This window comes from Perognathus longimembris, chromosome 1 (genome assembly GCF_023159225.1).
Source record: "Perognathus longimembris pacificus isolate PPM17 chromosome 1, ASM2315922v1, whole genome shotgun sequence".
In the NCBI taxonomy this organism is placed as follows: Eukaryota; Metazoa; Chordata; class Mammalia; order Rodentia; family Heteromyidae; genus Perognathus; species Perognathus longimembris.
Window position 1 is genome coordinate 162,248,697 of NC_063161.1, and position 17,923 is coordinate 162,266,619.

The 17,923-nt window shown below is 55.9% G+C and overlaps 1 protein-coding gene and 1 long non-coding RNA gene across 2 annotated transcripts; one reads left to right on the forward strand and one right to left on the reverse strand.

Moving 5' to 3' along the window:
- Positions 1-30: 30 nt before the first annotated feature.
- On the reverse strand, positions 31-17,306 carry Man1b1 (mannosidase alpha class 1B member 1). The gene is given in 15 exon segments (XM_048346516.1): positions 31-683; positions 1,382-1,513; positions 1,587-1,784; positions 2,599-2,719; positions 3,035-3,225; positions 4,476-4,664; positions 6,030-6,180; positions 7,217-7,322; positions 7,325-7,399; positions 9,114-9,223; positions 10,757-10,884; positions 10,886-10,912; positions 15,440-15,576; positions 16,638-16,746; positions 17,117-17,306. Coding segments are annotated over 15 exon segments (1,989 nt in total). The 5' UTR covers positions 17,228-17,306; the 3' UTR covers positions 31-479.
- Positions 3,128-13,993, forward strand: LOC125351652. The gene is made up of 4 exons (XR_007210988.1): positions 3,128-3,254; positions 9,550-9,554; positions 11,036-11,043; positions 13,983-13,993. It is a non-coding gene; the product is annotated as an uncharacterized LOC125351652 (long non-coding RNA).
- Positions 17,307-17,923: the final 617 nt, after the last annotated feature.

Here is a 17,923-nt window from a genome sequence, read left to right on the forward strand (position 1 = left end):
CAGAGCCAGGTTCAAAGCCTCAGGACCCCACAAGGTCTCAGAGGCCCCTGCCAATCCTTGGATTAGAGAAAGTCCTAAGCGCCGTTACCGGGGCAGAGCTGCTAGCCACTCCTTTGGCTCTTCTCTGAATACAACATAGGCCCCAGGTTCTAAGTGGCCCCAAGAGGGGGCCTGGGGCCCTGGGGCCCCCAAGAGCCTCCTTGCAGTTGACAGACAGGATGGGTCAGCATTAGGAATAGGAAGGTGTAATCCCAGTTTTGAAGGAAGGTCAAAATCTTCTGGTAAATTCTCCCTGAGCCACACACCTGCTGCTCTGGTTCTGTTCTACACAGCGTCCTGTGAGCAGCAGGGACGAGGAGCCTGGGCCAGAGAGGAGCCCTGGTGCTCAGTGTCTGCCCGACTCCACACCGGCTTTGAGCATCCCAGACCCGCCTGGGCCACCTCTACCTCCCAGCAGATCCCAGACCAGGAGCTGTCCCCTAGGTGGGAGCCCAGATGGGCAGAGGGTGGGCCTCGGTGTTGAACACATAGGAGTCCAGGCTGAGCAGGTCTGGGTCATCAGAAAACAGCAGGTACAGGTACTTCAGGGTTTCCCCTAGGAAGAAGCTCTCCATCTTGTCCCTGGGCTCAGGTCTGTGGGAGTCCTGGACATTGTTGATTGAGGAATAGCCACCTGAGGGGACCTGCACAAGAGCCAGGGCCTTGGTGAGGAGAGGGAGCACAGCCTAGGCCCTCTATGCAGGGCCTCAGGAAGAGCCAGCCAGAAGCCAGCTTTCCAGGCTGCTCGCCCTGACACAGCGCACAAAGCCTGGGCAGGTCAGCGTGAAAGTGAGGCCATCTTGGTGATAGCCAAGGTCAGCAAAGGTTCCAGAGGCATCTGGACAATGCCAACAACCCAAGGTCCTAGGACAAGAACTGCACCTACGCCAGGCCAGGGTCCAGCATGGCGTGGGTGGGGTGTGGATCTCTAAGGTCCAGCACCCCGCTCATGACACAGCTGACAGGAATCTGAGGCAACTGAGGGGGCAAGCCACCGGCAGGCATCCCACTGGGTCCCATCTGAGTAGGGCATGGCCTTCCCTGCAGACAGGATGAGGGGTAGCTGGCTGACTACCCAGGGGTGGGGCAGTGCCCCAGGGAAGTGGGGCCCTGTACACATCGGGCAGTGCAGTGGGGCCCAGAGAAGGGTCGAGACACCTATCCCTCCCTGCGTGCCTGCCTCCTGGTGGCCCTTCTACAAGGCAGTCGTGCCAGCAGGGCCACCTGGGCTGGGATGCATCCATCTGGAAGGCCCAGCAGGTTGGCCCCTCCCCACCTGTGCCACGGCTGCTGGAGGCCCAGAGCTTCGCAGCAGCCCACAGAGAGGGGTGAGGTGGCTTACCCGAGTGTACTTGTTGAAGCTCTGCAAGATGTCCCAGCCCCAGTCCTGGTACTTGCGGTCCCGTGTGACCCGGTACAGGTAGAAGAGGCTCTCCACAGTCTCAGGCCGCAGGAGGTTGTGCCTGTCAGCCGGCTGGGGAAAGCAAATGATGAGGATGCACTCACCCCTGCAGAGCCGCCTCCATCAGGGAGCAGCCCAGGCTCACCTTGACCTCCACATCCTGCCGGTCTCCCCGGGGGTACAGGTTGAAATGTGCAATCTCAGGACTCAGCCCTGTCTCCATCTGACGGTTCATCTGGTAGCAGGTCTCCATCAGTGCTTGGGCCAGGTCCATGTGGTTGGCTGGGAGGCCATGGTGGACGCCCAGAGCCAGCGTCCCTGGCAGGAAGCACACCAGGTGGTCCTGGAATCAGAGCGTCTCCTCACCGCTGGTCCCAGCGTACATCACTCAGCCAGACACACTGGAGCCCAGCCTCCCAGTGCAGACCACAGCCAACAGGCGGGGAGCCTTTGCAACAACTGCCACACCCCCCCCCCACCCCACACGCCACAGGAGCACCCAGGCGACACCTTCCACACGCACACCCGTACACACACAGGCCAAAGGGGCACCCAGGCGACGCCCCCCCCCCCCCCCCCCAGAGGCCACAGATTCAGACTAGGTATTTTCTGTCCCAGGGGCCAGGGGAGGAGCTGCAATGCAGGGTCTTCTTGAGGTGCTGACCCAGGCCCTCCAGGGTCTTCCAGCCTACCTACAACCACTATGGGAACGTGCTCCTGCACTCGATACCTGAGGGAGGACTACAGGGAGCCCGTGTCCCCCCCGCGGCCGGCCACACAAGGACTCGGCTCACAGGACTACTCCAGGGACGTGAGGTCAGGTGGCACGTCTCCTTGTGGCTACAGCTCCCATTCCCTGAACAGGGTTTCATGTCTTCTGACATCTACGCTCATGACCTTAGAAGCCACAAGGAAAGAGGCAGAGGACTGGGAATGTGGCCTAGGGGCAGAGTTTGTCTAGCATGCATGACGCCCTGGGTTCAATTCCTCAGCACCACATACACAGAAAAAACCAGAAGGGGCGCTGTGGCTCAGGTGGCAGAGTGCTAGCCTTGAGCAGAGAGAAGCCAGGGACGGCGCTCAGGCCCTGCGTCCAAGGCCAGGACTGGCCAGAGAGAGGGGGTGGGAGGTGTCTCGCTCGTCCACCCTCAACTCACCATCTTGGCACTGAAGCGGCCGTGGGCAAGTTCTCCCACAAAGGTGAGCTTCCTGGGCTGGGAATGCCGTAGCAAGTGTGTCTTTATTCCCTCGATGGCTTTCAGGTAGTCGTCCAATAACCTGTGAACATCAGGGAGTCAGCTTACGAGGGCTGCGGCCAGGGCGCCGGCCTCCCCCAGGGCTTGCAGGGCCGGGCTCACGACTGCAGGCCTGGCCCCGCCCGGGCAGCAGACCTAACAGACGCAGCCGAGGAAGCAGCGAGCGCTGAGTTGGGCACTGATGAGAGGCGTCTCACTGAACGACCCAAACCCAACCCACGAGGGCTGTGGGAACACAGTCAATGGACGAGCCAGGGGCACCTGCACCACCGCCGGCTGCTGCCAGGCGCGGGGGTGGGAGCGGGGCCCTGGGCCCAGGCGGCAGAGGGGGCCTCACTGTGTCTCCTTCTTCCCTCCCTGGATCCACTGCTTCAACAGGTACTCGTAGTAGCTGTCGGCCCTGGCGCCCAAGGTGAACACGCCGGGGTGGGTGAAGAGGCCACTGTGTGTGTTGATGAACATGGGCACCAGCCCGTCCTTCTTCCCAGACAGGGAGTGGATGTGCCTCGTCACCTCCTCTGCAGCCTCCTGTGGAGCGCGAGGGACGGTAGGTAAACGTCTCAAACTTCATACGGCTGAAGAAGGGTGACACGGTCCTCAATACCTAACATACCCATCATTAACGCTGTCTTTCTAGCCTCTTATTTTTGAAACCAGTACAAAAAAGAAACAAAATAAAAAATCTTCAGAGCCTCATGACCTTGCCCAGCTTTTGTTTTGTTTTTTTGCCAGGACCTGGGGCTTGAACTCAGGGCCTGAGCACTGTTCCTGGCTTCTTTTTGCTCAAGGCTAGCACTCTGCCACGTGAGCCACAGCGCCACTTCTGGCTTTCTTCCATATGGTGCTGGGGAATCGCACCCTGGGCTTCATGTATACGAGGCGAGCACTCTACCACTAGGCCACATTCCCAGCCCCAGCTTTTTTTTTGTAAGTTGTGGGGCTTGAACTCAGGGCCTGGGCGCTGTCCCTGAGTTTCTGTGCTCAAAGCTAGCACTCTACCACTCTGGGCCACAGCTTCACTTGTGGTTTTCTGGTGGTCAGTTGGAGATAAGGGTCTCATACTGGGCTGGGAAAGTTCAAGCCCCAGGACTGATCCAAATAAATAAATAAACAAACCTCTTGGGACTGGGAATGTGGCTAGTGATACAGTGCTTGTAGCACGCAGGCCCTAAGTTCAAGCCCCAGGACTGGCAAAGAAAAAAAAATCAACCACAGAGTATAAGATTTCTACAAGAATCTACCAAACACTGCAGATAAACATTAAAGCCAAAATAAATGAATAGAAATGTATTTTGTGTTCATGGACTGAAAAATAACATCGTTTAGGTGTTCTTACCCCTCAAAGTCAACAAGATTCCTCCTATAGCCCCAATAGCATTTTCCATAGCAAAGAAGAGCCAGTCTCCAGATCACCTAGGACGCACAGGACTTGAGAGCCTGAGTGTCTTCTGAGAGGAGCTCTGTGAGCTTACTACACAGATACAGTGACCAAAGCAGCATTATGTCCCCTGGCATAAAGTCGCCTCACAGCTGGGTGCTGCGGGCTCGTGACTCAACGCCAGCTACTCAGGAGGTTGAGATCCGAGGAAAGTGGTCCAAAGGGGAGCCCAGGCAGGAACATTTTTGACCCTTATCTCTACCCAGCAAAAAGCTGGAAAGCGGGGCTGCCTCTCAAGTGGTAGAGTGCTAGCCTTGAACACAAAAACTCAGGGACACACACACACACACACTGCACTTGTGATGGGAGTTTGGTCCTGCTGGAACCCTGCCTGTCCTACCTGGAATTTCTTGGTTCCTGTGAGGCGGGAGAGCTCTCGGAACTCCAGCTGGATGCTTGTCACCTCGGCCACCGTGCTATCGGAGGTCCACTGGGGCGGGTGGGCCTCGCCAGTGCCAATGTTCACGTCAGAGTATGGGATCTTGGAGGGTGTGGCGAAGGCAGGCATGAGCCGATTTCCAAAATCTTCCTGGCATAAGAGCAAAGCCAAGCATCAAAGTTCCAGGTCACAAAGGCCCCGTCCACACTTCAAAGCTCTAAGGCACTAGCCATTTACATACAAGTAAATGGAGAGCAAGGTTTGGTTGCTCTTCAAACTTGTGAAAAAAGCAAAAATGGGAGGAAATACTTGAAAATCACCTTATCTAATAAGACCCAGAAACCTAGACTTTATGTGGAAATGTTAAAGCAAAACTGTAAATAAGCAAAAAGAAGCTGCAAGTGACCCACAGTGCTTTTTCCTGCCAAGTATAGTGTATCAGCTCACACACAGGGACGCACAAGGTAGTGTGTCAGCTCACACAGAGGGACGCACAAGGTACAGTGTGTCAGCTCACACACGGGGACGCACAAGGTACAGTGTGTCAGCTCACACACAGGGACGCACAAGGTACAGTGTGTCAGCTCACACACGGGGACGCACAAGGTACAGTGTGTCAGCTCACACACGGGGACGCACAAGGTAGTGTGTCAGCTCACACACGGGGACGCACAAGGTAGTGTGTCAGCTCACACACGGGGACGCACAAGATACAGTGTGTCAGCTCACACACAGGGACGCACAAGGTACAGTGTGTCAGCTCACACACGGGGACGCACAAGGTACAGTGTGTCAGCTCACACACAGGGACGCACAAGGTAGTGTGTCAGCTCACACACAGGGACGCACAAGGTACAGTGTGTCAGCTCACACAGAGGGACGCACAAGGTACAGCTTGTCAGCTCACACACGGGGACGCACAAGGTACAGCGTGTCAGCTCACACACGGGGACGCACAAGGTACAGTGTGTCAGCTCACACACGGGGACGCACAAGGTACAGTGTGTCAGCTCACACACAGGGACGCACAAGGTACAGTGTGTCACTCACACACAGGGACGCACAAGGTAGTGTGTCAGCTCACACACAGGGACGCACAAGGTAGTGTGTCAGCTCACACACAGGGACGCACAAGGTAGTGTGTCAGCTCACACACAGGGACGCACAAGGTACAGTGTGTCACTCACACACAGGGACGCACAAGGTAGTGTGTCAGCTCACACACAGGGACGCACAAGGTAGTGTGTCAGCTCACACACAGGGACGCACAAGGTAGTGTGTCAGCTCACACACGGGGACGCACAAGGTAGTGTGTCAGCTCACACACGGGGACGCACAAGGTACAGTGTGTCAGCTCACACACGGGGACGCACAAGGTACAGTGTGTCAGCTCACACACGGGGACGCACAAGCAGAGCCTTAAATGTGTTTGAAGAGAAAACTGGAAGTGACTCTCCGAGACCCCTCTCCTAGGAGTAAGGGCTGGCAGGCCACCCGGGCCGTGGAGACACTCACGGCTCTCCTCAGGAACAGGCTGTCTCCGGACAGGTGGTAGGCACTCAGGAGGCCCCCGAGGATTCGGATGGTGCTCTCAAACAGGTTGACATCCACGTTCTTCTTGAAGTTCAACTTCTGTGACACCCACTTCCGGGCTTCTTCAAATTCTGTGATATTAGGAGAGTGAAGGTTAAGGGGACAAACCCATGGATCTGTCATCCCCCTGGTTTTTTTGCTTTGTTTTGCTGGTACTGGGGCTTGAACTCAAGGCCTCACATTCACTGGGCCTGCTTGCTCAAAACTGGTACTCTACCACTTGAACCATGCTTCCAGCCTGGCTTTCTGCTCTAACTAGAGATAAAAGAGTCTCAAGGACTTTTCTGCCTGGGCTGGCTTTGAGCCACGATCCTCTGGGTTTCAGCCTCAGTAGATAGGATTAGAGTATGAGCCAGTGGTGCCCAACTTGGGCCCACCTTCTAAATGCCTTCTGGAAAGAGCTATCCTCCGGGCATGGGTTCAGGGCCATTTCCACCTTAGGACATCGTCAATGGGCACAGAGGGAAGCAAGGTAGTGGAGAGGCCGAGGCGGGTGAACAAGGGCTGTGACACAGGACCATGTGGGAGGCTTCAGCCATTGAAGCAAATGCTTAACAACTTATTTATTTATTTATTTATTTATTTATTTTTGGCCAGTCCTGGGCCTTGGACTCAGGGCCTGAGCACTGTCCCTGGCTTCTTTTTGCTCAAGGCTACCACTCTGCCACGTGAGTCACAGCGCCACTTCTGGCCATTTTCTGTATATGTGGTGCTGGGGAATCGAACCCAGGGCTTCATGAATACGAGGCGAGCTCTCTTGCCACTAGGCCATATTCCTAGCCCTTAACAACTGATTTAAAATAACCAACGGCCCAATGAAATGGGATCGATGTGGTCTAAAGAGGACACCAGAGATAAGGGGCCGTGCCACGTCCCTCCTGCCGGGATGGCCGGCACAAGACAGCTGGCATTCCCTTCCCATCTGCTCTTCACTCTCCAGGGCTGCCATTCTAAGCCAGCCTGGGCTGGATGGAAGTACAGGCTCATCCAACACAAGGTCAGACGGAGACCGTGGAGTTCATGCCCTCCCTGCTGCCGCCCAGAGGCCCTGCTTTGGCCTATGTGCCACCCATCAGTTACAGAGTTCACTCCAGAAAGGAGCCATTACCTTGTTTAGGCCCAAAATCCACATGGTGTCCAGAGCATCAATCAGGGTAAGGCCCAGGCCAAACCACTCACTGAAGGACCGGGACACTGGCTTCAGCTCATCGTGGCCCAAGCAAATTTGCGGTATCCTTTCCATGCATGGAGAAAGGCCTCAATCACCCCCCTCTGACGCTCATTCGGTGGCACTGGAGGAGAGAAGGTGGGGGGAGGGTGAAGGAGAGACCTCATCCTGAATGAGGCCAGGTCTCCAGGCAAAGAAGGACTGAGCCCTGGGTGAGTGGCACTGGACAGACACTGGCAGAGCCATGGAGAATGAAAGGGGCAGGAAGGACTGAGGTGGGCCACAGTGGGACGCTCAGGAATGGACTTGGTGTCTGGGCAATGAGGCCACACTCGACAGCACCAGGGACCGGGCCCCCTGGGGCATGGCAGCTACCTCCCCTCTCAGACCACAGGGTCTGTGCTCAGAGGAGATAGCACAGCACGTGCACGTGGGGACCGGAGCAAAGCCCTCGACGAGGCAAACTCACAGAACCTGGAAACTGGCAGCGTGCAATGTGGACCTGGAAACAGAGCCACTGATGGGGTACCTCAGTGCCCTTCGCCACCCAGCCAGATGGGCGCCATGGGTCCCACAAGGACTAGCATCCACGTGTATTCCCAGAGGCAACCTCCAAGGTACTTCTGGGAGACTTCCCTGAACAGTGCACAGGGCACTCGGTGTGGGGGAAAAGTGTAAAGCTATCATTCCTTATGCTGCTCTCCAGAGCCCTGCGCCTGCTCTCCGGAGCACTCCAGAGCTCCGTGCCTGCTCTCTAGACCCCCACGCCTGCTCTCCACAAGCCTGCGCCTGCTCCCCAGAGCTCTCCAGAGCCCCATGCCTGCTCTCCAGCCCCCTGCACCTGCTCTCCACAACCCTGCACCTGCTCCCCAGAGCTCTCCAGAGCCCCGCGCCTGCTCTCCAGCCCCCTGCACCTGCTCCCCAGAGCTCTCCAGAGCCCTGTGCCTGCTCTCCAGCCCCCTGCACCTGCTCTCCACAAGCCTGCGCCTGCTCCGCGGAGCTCTCCAAAGCCCCCCACCTGCTCTCCAGCCCCCTGCACCTGCTCTCCACAACCCTGCACCTGCTCCCCAGAGCTCTCCAGAGCCCCGTGCCTGCTCACCAGCCCCCAGTGCCTGCTCTCCACAACCCTGCACCTGCTCCCCAGAGCACTCCAGAGCCCCGCGCCTGCACTCTCTCCACAGCCACACACCTTTCCCATGAGGCTGTTGGCTCCTGTGCTGAGTAGGGTCCATTTCCAGTGCCACAGGACCCTCTATGCATTCTTGCCAAGCCTGATCCTAGAGTCCCAGGCTTGGGGCTGCCCTATCCTCCTGCACTCGGTGGTGCTGAAAACACAGACAGAGCAGGGTCCTGTGCATGGCCCAGCCCTACCTATACAATGGAGACCTACAGGCACTTCTTACCTCAAAAGGCTTTGCCGGAGGCCTGGCAAGTACAGAGCTTAGCAGCAGTCTAGGCCCAAGCATGCCCTCAATGAAAGAAACCCAGTGACTCCTGGGCATTGCCGAAGGACCTGCCAGGTCCAGGGATAAGCAATCATGCCAGACAACAGCTGGGTCTCCACCACCCCAAGGCACAGCTGCCTGGGCAGGGAGCAGCCAAAGCCAACCTCCCAAACACAGCACCTGTATCTGCTGCTTAGGCAGGAGATCAGGGCCATCAAGAACCCACAGACCGTCACCAGGGCTGGACAAAGGACCACAAAAGGCACATGGATATGGAAGGACCACTGCACAGGGGTCTAGCAGAAGGCCACGGCATGGATGCAGAGCATGCCAAGCCCCCAACTCTCAAACCCAGGTCCAGGTGAGGCAAGCAGGTCAGGTGTGAAGACTCACATGGTTCCTTCTGCATCCTGGCTGCCTGCAAGTACGGCTTGGCAGAGGCTTCTGCTCTTCTGGAAGGGAGTTCAGTGTTCTGCTCAGGCTCAATTACTGCTCCCCGCCAGCTGTAGGGAGAAAGGGGGAGTAGCTGGCCAGACAGACTGCGCTATGTGCACCGTCCTCCCACCCAGCAACCATGCCCAGGGCAAGGAAACAGCTAGTAAGCCCTGACAGGCCCCAAGAGGCCAACACCTTCCAGCACAGAAAGGACAGGGCACGTAGGCCAAGGCCACCTGGAACGTGGAGAAACAATTCCAAGGTCACTGCAGGAAAGGGGAGAGCCCGAGGCTGGAGGCTTAAGCTTGAGGAGCTTGCAGACGGGGGGAGGGGGGGGTGGGGGGTGGGAATCTTGGGAAACAATGCTGGGGGAAACAGAAGTTGAGGGCCTGAGTGCAGGTAACCACAAGGTCTGTCACACAAGCCCAACGCAAAGTTCAGTGGACATAGGAGCTGGGCAGCCTCTGGGACTAGCACATGGCCACCCACATCTCCTTCTGGAGTTACAGGTAATGATCAGCACTCTGGGAATGAGCAGAGGGTTTGTCCCATGACCTCTAGATAAGGATGGACCCCAAAGGTCTCTTGAAGAGTGGGAGCAGAACTGGGTCTTGCTCTGCTATTGTGATTCAGATACACGGGCTCAAGTCAAGGGCACAAGGGCCCACCCCATCATTCTGAGTCAGATGCTGACTCTGCAAGCGTGATCAAGATGCTCCACAGGCCACAGCTCCACCCCAGGGGCACTTGGCACTCGCTCCTGCATGCCCATGAGATCATGGCCTCGGGTCCTATGTCTCTCGAGTGAACTCTGGAGGCTCGGAGCCGCTGCTGCTTGTTAGCACCCACCCCGGCAGCCTGTGTGTCCATCACTGTCCAGAAGAACTCGGGTCTGGTCTAATTCCCGGGGCACAGCAGCTGCTAAGGGCCCACACACTGCCTCAGCAACATGGTAATGTTGTTACAAGTCTGTCAGGAACCAGGGCTGAAAGAGGACCCCAGAAAGGGGGTGTCTGCCAGATAGGTGCCAGCCCAGAGCCACCGGCTGTGGGAGGAAACACCAGCCTCACTCCCCCTTAGGGATCCCTTCCTAATCCTCTACCTTCACACCTTAGAAAAGCTGTTCCCAGACAGGACTACACACCAGGAACAGGGTCAGGGACCATTTTGGTTCTGACCTCCAGTCCTGGAAGTTTGATTATAACATAGCTCAAGGAAGACAACTTTTCAGGCCACACAGTTTCAAATGGAAGTTCTTATTACAAAAACACCCCATCAACTGTGTACTGTGGCCAAATAAAGAAATCCATTAGAAAACAAATAAAAACAAAACCTCATGCTGGCCTCAAACACATCCTGTTCAATCTGTTTTTTGTTTGTTTTGCCAGTCCTGGGCTTGGACTCAGGGCCTGAGCACTGTCCCTGGCTCCTTTTTGCTCAAGGCTAGCACGCTGCCACTTGAGCCACAGAGCCAATTCCAGCCTTTTCTGTATATGTGGTTTCTGGCTTTTCTTCTTCATGTGGTGCTGAGGAATGGAACCCAGGGCTTCATGCATGCAAGGCGAGCGCTCTACCACTGAGCCGCACTCCCAGCCCTGTACCTGATGACTGCGTGTTGTGTGTTTTCTTCCTGGGGAGCATCCCTGGGGGGCGCCTCTGGCTCCCTGGCGTCATCCTGTGTCCCATCTTTGGAAACCGAGTTGGAGGCTTTGATGTGCAGGCGGGGGGGGTCCCCGCCGGAAATGCTTTCGAGACTTCTGCACAAAAACCAGAATCACAGGTGAAAATACCTTACTGTACTTGAATATCTAGGATCTCTTTCTCAAAGGCATGCCCATCCTGGAATAGAGAGCAGACTGGAGTGTTCCACCCAGCCTCAGGAAAAACCGTTGTTAAAAAAAAAAAAAAAGGGCGGGCACCAGTAGCTCACCATTATAATCCTAGCTACTCAGGAAGCTGAGATCTAAGGACTGTGGTTTGAAGCCAGCCTGGGCAGCCAAGCCCATGAGACTCTATCCCCAATAAACTATCTAGAATCTGAAAGTGGAGCAGCAGCTCAAATGGCAGAGCTCTAGCTTTGACCAAAAAAGCTCAGGGACAGTGCCCAGGCCCTAAGTTCAAGCCCCAGGACTGATACCCTCTGCCCTCCACTCCCCCAATAGACAAAACAGAAACAAAAAAACAGTCCACAGGCCTCCAAGCTGCAAAGGAGCTTTCCAACTGGCTCGTAAAAGTTCAAACCCAGGTGAAAGCTCTGGTTAGGACTGACAGAGAATGTAGAACCAGCCCTACAGCTCCTGCTCATTCCTTCGGCCCATTCAGTCCTGAGCAAGTGTGAAGGTCCGTAAAGCAAACACTGCTCGGCCTCTACTGTATCCCCATCTCAGAGCCCAGTCACCAGCTAGCAAGCCTCCCAGCCATTCCCTGCTTCCACAGCAGCAGGCACAGAATCCCATCCTTAGCTTTACTTCAGTGATGAAAGAATGCTCAGGAGATAAATGATGGTATGAGATATCCATGTAACAGAAAGATCTAGATATAAAAACTGGCCAGACATGGGCATTCTCCTGTGAACCAAGACTCCAGGATGAAAATCCATAGCAGAACCTCCACCTGTACACGTATATCCAAATCTGTGGAGATATACCAACTATTCTAAAGCTTGGCCTGGGCAGGGCAGGGTGACTGAGTGCTCACTTTCCCACTATGTACAGTGCTCTCTCCTGAACACTTGCTCTGAAGCCTGTGAAAGCACAAGCATCAAGTGAAGGGCAGTGGTGGAAATCTCTTCCACACAGGAGCCTGAGTCACGACAGGGAAGAGGTGGGTGTTTTTGTTGTTGGTGTTTTGTTTTTTCCCAGTCCCGGGGCTTAAACTCAAGGCCCGAGCCCTGTCCCTGGGCTTCCTTTGCTCAAGGCTAGTGCTCTACCAGCTGAGCCACAGCGCCATATCTGGCTTTTTCTGTGTATGTGGTGCTGAGGAATTGAGCCTAGGGCTTCATGCATGCTAGGCAAGCACTCTACCACTGAGCCACATCCCCAGTGCCTTACCCCTCCCCGCCTTGTTTTGTTGGAATTCAGGGTTTTTCTCATGCTAGGCAGTTACTCTACCACTTGAACCATGTCTCCATCCTTTTTCCTCATTATTTTTTTTTTTTGGGGTGGCACCAAGGCTTGAACTCAAGGCCCAGAGTTCTCTTAACTTTCTCACTCACAACTGGTGCTGTACCACTTCAGCTTTGCCTTCAGTCCTGCTTTTATTTGCCAGTCCTGGGGCCTGAACTCAGGGCCTGAGCACTGTCTCTGGCTTCTTGTTGCTCAAGACTAACACTCTACCCACTTGAGCCACAGCACCAATTCTGGTGAGGAATCAAACCCAGGGCTTCATGTATACCACTAGGCCATAGTCCCAGCCCCCAGTCCTGCTTTTTGTGTTGGTCCTGGGGCTTGAACTCAGGGCCTGGGTGCTGTCCCTGAGCATATTTGTTTTGCTTTGTTTTTTGCTCAAGGCTAATATGCAACCATTTGAGCTACAGTTCCACTTCTAGCTTGTTGGTGGCTAATTGGAGATAAGAGTCTCATGGACTTTCCTGCCTAGGCTGGCTGTGAACCACGATCCTCAGATCTCAGTCTCCAGAGTAGCTGGGATTACAGGTGTGAGCCACTAGCACCTAGCTAGTCTGGCCCATTTTTCTGATTAACTAGAGATGGAGTTTTGAATATACCTTGTGCTTGGGCCGGCTTCGAACCAAAACCCACCAGGACTCAAACTCCTCAGCAGCTTGGATTACAGGAATGAGAAACTGATGCCAGGCCACTCTACTTCAGAGACAGACAGGGTTTGTTTTTTGCCTGGGCTACCCAGGACCCAGATCCTATTTACACTCCCTGCTGTAGCCAGAATGACAGGTGTGTGCCACCTTTCCCAGTTTTCTTTCTGTTGATAGTCTTGTAAACTCTTATTTAACTAATTTATTGGCAAGGGCTGTCTAGAATTAGGACTGTTCCCCCTCCCCCACCCCTGCAATCACACAACCTCAGCCTCCCCAGCAGCTAGGCCTCTAGGTATAAGGGTGCTGGTACTGGGGCTTGAACTCAGGTCCCCATTATTCTTGCTCAGTTTTTGTTTATGGCTGGCACTCTACCATTTGAGCCACATCTTTAGTTCTGGCTTTTTTGTGGGTGAGAGTTAATTAAGAGTTTCAGTGATTTTTTTTTCCCGCCTCTGTTGGCTTCAAAGTACTATCCTCAGAACTCAGCTTCTCAGGTGCTAGAATTCTCGATGTGAGCCACCAGTGCCCGGCTTCTACAAGGTCTTGAGGGCAGCACATCCCCCAAACCCTGCTGAATGCAGAACGCAGAATGCAGGCCTAAGGGACACTGGGGCAGCGGAGCACATCTTTCAACAGAAAAATAACCTCCCTTTGTTTTGTGCAGTTATGGATCCCACATGAGAGGAAACAGGCGAGCGCCATCACAGAGAAACTAGCCTGTGCCCACAGACTTTGCCTAAGGAGCTCTTCCACCTGAAAGGAGCGCGGAATGTCCCCAGCCAACCACAAACACCACAGGCCTTTCCCAATGCCCGGCTTCTGTTCAGGAGCACAGCCTGCTAGATGCTGGTCAGCTCTGCAAACACCATATTCCACAGAAGGACGTGGTGTACTAGAGCAGAGGCGGCTTCTGCTCCTGTTCTTTCTACTGAGCATTCTAGTAATCTGATGTGCTCCTCCCCCTCACTGTGTGAAGGTACTGCCGAGCACACGGGGGCCGGCACCTCAGGCTTGGATCCCTGGCCGGTGGACACTGGTTTGGCCTCTGGCTCCAGCTCAAGAGCCAGTCCTGGGGAGGCAGCTCCCAAAGCTACTTCTGTCAACCAGGACTTCCTGTGTGTCTTCCCGTGACACCCCGCAGGGATGTGAGACGACCCACAAGGGAAGCACCACAGGCCCTGCTCCACTGGTGAGGCACAGCCAGAGCTGCAAGGACACACTGACTGACACCCCAGCCTTCTCAAGTGCAGAAAGCTGAATTCTCTGCCCCAACTTCAAGACATAAAGGTGTGGGCCTTCTCTGTCCTGATCTATCTGTGACTCATTCTCTTGCTATCTATGATAAATCTCTGGACTCTTCTCCCCCCCAATCTGCTCCCCAACCCAAACTACTCAGCATGGATGTCCTGTAATGAGGTCTGGCTGCTCCTACCGCCTGTAGACAACACATTACCACTACCTGGGGACTCCCCAAACCTGCCTCCTCTGCTACGTGATCCTGACACTACCTGCCTCCCTTCATGCCGCCTCCCAGGCACAACACAGCAGAGCCTCCCTGGCCCCAGTCCAGTTCCTGCTTAGCCCTCAATTGTACCTCTGTCTGGTGACCTTCACTCCCCATCCCAACCCATGAACCAGGCCTACAGAGCATTCCTCCACTGCAAAGCATCTCCATGGTGAACATGGCTCTGTCCTGCTAGCCTTTCACTCAGCTCCTCCTGAGCACATCAAGGGACACCGCCAGGGCTGCCTCTGAAGGACCACAGGTAGGTAGACCCATGTCCCTGCCCCCTGGCCCAGACCTTTAGGAGTCTTTCTTGCTGAGGTTTTTCTCAGCCTTGCTCTGCTCACCCTGACAGAAGCAAGGAGTTTTTCAACCACCAAATAGTAACCCTTGGGGCCCCATCCTTCAAGAGGCTGCCTAAGCGCTCCTCACTGTTCCCCTTCTGTGCCTTAGTCCTGCTGTTTTCGCATAGAATGTGCACCAGGAGCCACCTGCCTGGCGTTTTTTGGTTATCCTCTTCCGTGACTCTCCTACCAGAGCTTGTGGCTCCCCTAGAGAAGGGACAGTCTTTCCTTCTCCACTGGGCACCTAAAACTGAAGCTGGCCCAGGGTGGTATTCAAAGAGCATGGAGGAAGAGGCTGCCTTTTCTTTACCCAGCTGTTAGGCAACCGGCCCAGAATGAGTGGGAGTAGGGAGAATAATTACTCTCAGTTTTCTTCTCCTTTTTATTTTGCCCGTCCTGGGGCTTGAACTCAGGGCCTGGGCACTGTCTCTGAGCTTCTTTTGCTCAAGGCTAGCACTCTATCACTTGAGCCACAGCGCCACTTCTAGCCTTTTCTGTTTATGTGGTGCTGAGGAATCAAACCCAGGGCTTCATGCATGCTAGGCAAACACTCTACCACTAAGCCACATTCCCAGACCCAGTCTCAGCCTTCTTGAAGCAGTATTTACATCTTGAAATACTGCTGAACAGACTGGCACACCTCCATGGTGTTTACTCAAAGTACCTGAGGCCACATCTTGGGGCTGTCCTCTGGGGTGGCACCTGCCTTCTGTGGAGCTGGCAAGACCGGTGGGTTTGCTGGTTTCAACCCAGGAACTTCTGGTTTCATTTTCTGCTCTTCTTCAGGTCTGCTACTCAGGGCTACGGAAGAGAATCCTTTACCTCAAGGCCTAGAGAAGACAAACTGCTCCATAAGAGAAATCTAGACAGAGACAGGGCAGTAGGACCACTAAGAAGAAAACGAATTTGCCAAGTATTGTGGTACATGCCTGTAAGCCCAGCCACTCAAAAGGCAAAAGCAGAAGAATAATAGTAGGTCAAGGCCAGCCCTTGGCAAAAGTGCAAGACCCTACTTGAGCTGGGCAATGTGGCTCACACCTGTAATCCTAGCTATTGAGGAGGCCCAGGTCTGAGGATCCCAGTTCAAAGCCAGCCTAGGCAGTAAAGTCTGTGAGACTCTTATCTCCAATTAACCACTAGAATATCAGAAGTGGTGCTGTGGCTGAAAGTGGTAGGGTAGCCTTGAGCAAAAGAGCTCAGGGACAGTGCTCAGTCCTCAAGTTCAAGCCCCAAGACCCTCCCCCACAAAAGACACTACTTGAAAAGTGAATTAAAGCAAAACAGTGCTGAGTGGTACTCAAATGGTACCTTGCTGAATTAAAATCCCAGTACTAAAAACAAGAGGTCACTGAATTTGAGAACATCCAGAGGATTTAATTTTTTTTCAAGTGATTTTAAGAGTATGACCTAAGCCCAGCACACAATCCTACTCTATAATAGGGCAACGTGTCTGCACAGCTTCAGCTCTGTGCCTCTCCCCAAGAACAGCAATCTTCAAGAAGCAAACTCAGAGCAGACTCTCTCTGTCCCCTCCCCCCCGCCCAGAAATCAACTGGTCTTCTGTAAACAAATGGTGAGGATACTAATGTAACGATCAAGACTGAGCATTCACATTCGAAACTCATGTTCTCTTCACAGACGGGCCAGGACGGCAGTGCTGACACCAGATGCAAACCTGTGCAACAGCCAAGCGATCATTCACAACTCCTTTTCTCCTACCCCGCATTTTTTTTTTGGTCCATTTGTTGCCATGTATGTCTCTGGAGCTGTTTTAAGCTGAGCTCCAAGGCTATGTGTGCCCTCCCCCGAGAGTCCCAGCCCAAGTGTCCTCTGATGCCATTGTTTTTTTTTTTTTTTGATACCTTTCCACTGGTCAGCCATGTGGACGTAGGATAGGAAGCCACAAAGAATCAGAAATGCCAAGAGGAAGAGAATCACATTCCGCTGTAACCTTGACAGCTGCTTCCATTTCTAAGGAAAGGGCAGAGAATGGCATTTGTCACAGATACAGTAAGGACGGGAACTGTGAGAGACCCGGCGGTCACTCGCACTTGTTTTCGGGGCGGACCAGTTTCCGCCGAGAGACACCAGCTCGCGGTCGGTGGAGGCAGGAACAGCGCAGACGGCCGGCAGCTGCGGGGCGGCCGCCTCCCGCGATCCCACAGGCCGGGCCCGGAAACCCCGCCGCCCGGGGTCAAGGTGCGCAGCGCCTGGAGGCCTGGAGGCCGGGCGGCCGCCCCGAGCCCAGGGGGCTAACGGCCCCGGGGCCGGGGCGGAGGAGACCCGGGCGAGCCTCGGCCCTCCCGACGGGGACGCCCCGGGCCCGCCCGCCGCGCCTCACCCTCCAGCAGGAGCGCCGCCGCCGGCTCTTGCTGTTGTCGTAGCTCTCGCCCCGGCTCAGCGTCACCGAGATGAAGTCCTGGCGGGGCGCCGGCGGCGGCGGCGGGTACATGATGACGACTCCGGTCGGCGCGACCCTGCCCGCTGACGGCGTCAGGAAGCCCGAGTCCGAGACCGACCGCCGGCGGCCATAGCACCCGCCGCGAACACCCCGCCCATCGTCCCGGACTCCAGTGCGCACGCGCCTCACCTTTCACCAGCCGGCGCGCCGGCGTCCGGCGTGCGTCTTCGCGTGGCGCACGCGCGCTGAGTTCGCCGCGCAGCCCGTCTCTGGCGTGTAATACCCCGCGCCTGCGCTGTGTGTCTACGTCACTCGTTTGCGTCCGCCCGCGGGCCCTTCGCCAGGCAGGAGGGACGCCGAGCCCCGCGCCCCGGACAGCCGCCGCCACCGACCTTCCGGGAGGCCGTGTGTCCGTCCGCGGCCGACGCCCGTCACCGGAACCGGGGCCGCGGCCCCGCCCGGGGCGTCCCGAGGGGAGGCGAGGAGACCCGGGAGGCTGCGTCCAGGGCCGGGCGCGCGGAGCGCGGCGCCAAAGCCCCGGGCGGCCCCGGGCCTCCGCGGGCCTCTGCCGGCTCCCGCCCCGCTCCCCCACCGGGCCTCTGCCGGCTCCCGCCCCGCTCCCCCCCCGGCCTCCTGCCGGCTCCCGCCCCGCTCCCCACCCGGGCCTCTGCCGGCTCCCGCCCCGCTCCCCCCGGCTCTGCCGGCTCCCGCCCCCCGCTCCCCCCCGGGCCTCTGCCAGCGCCCCCC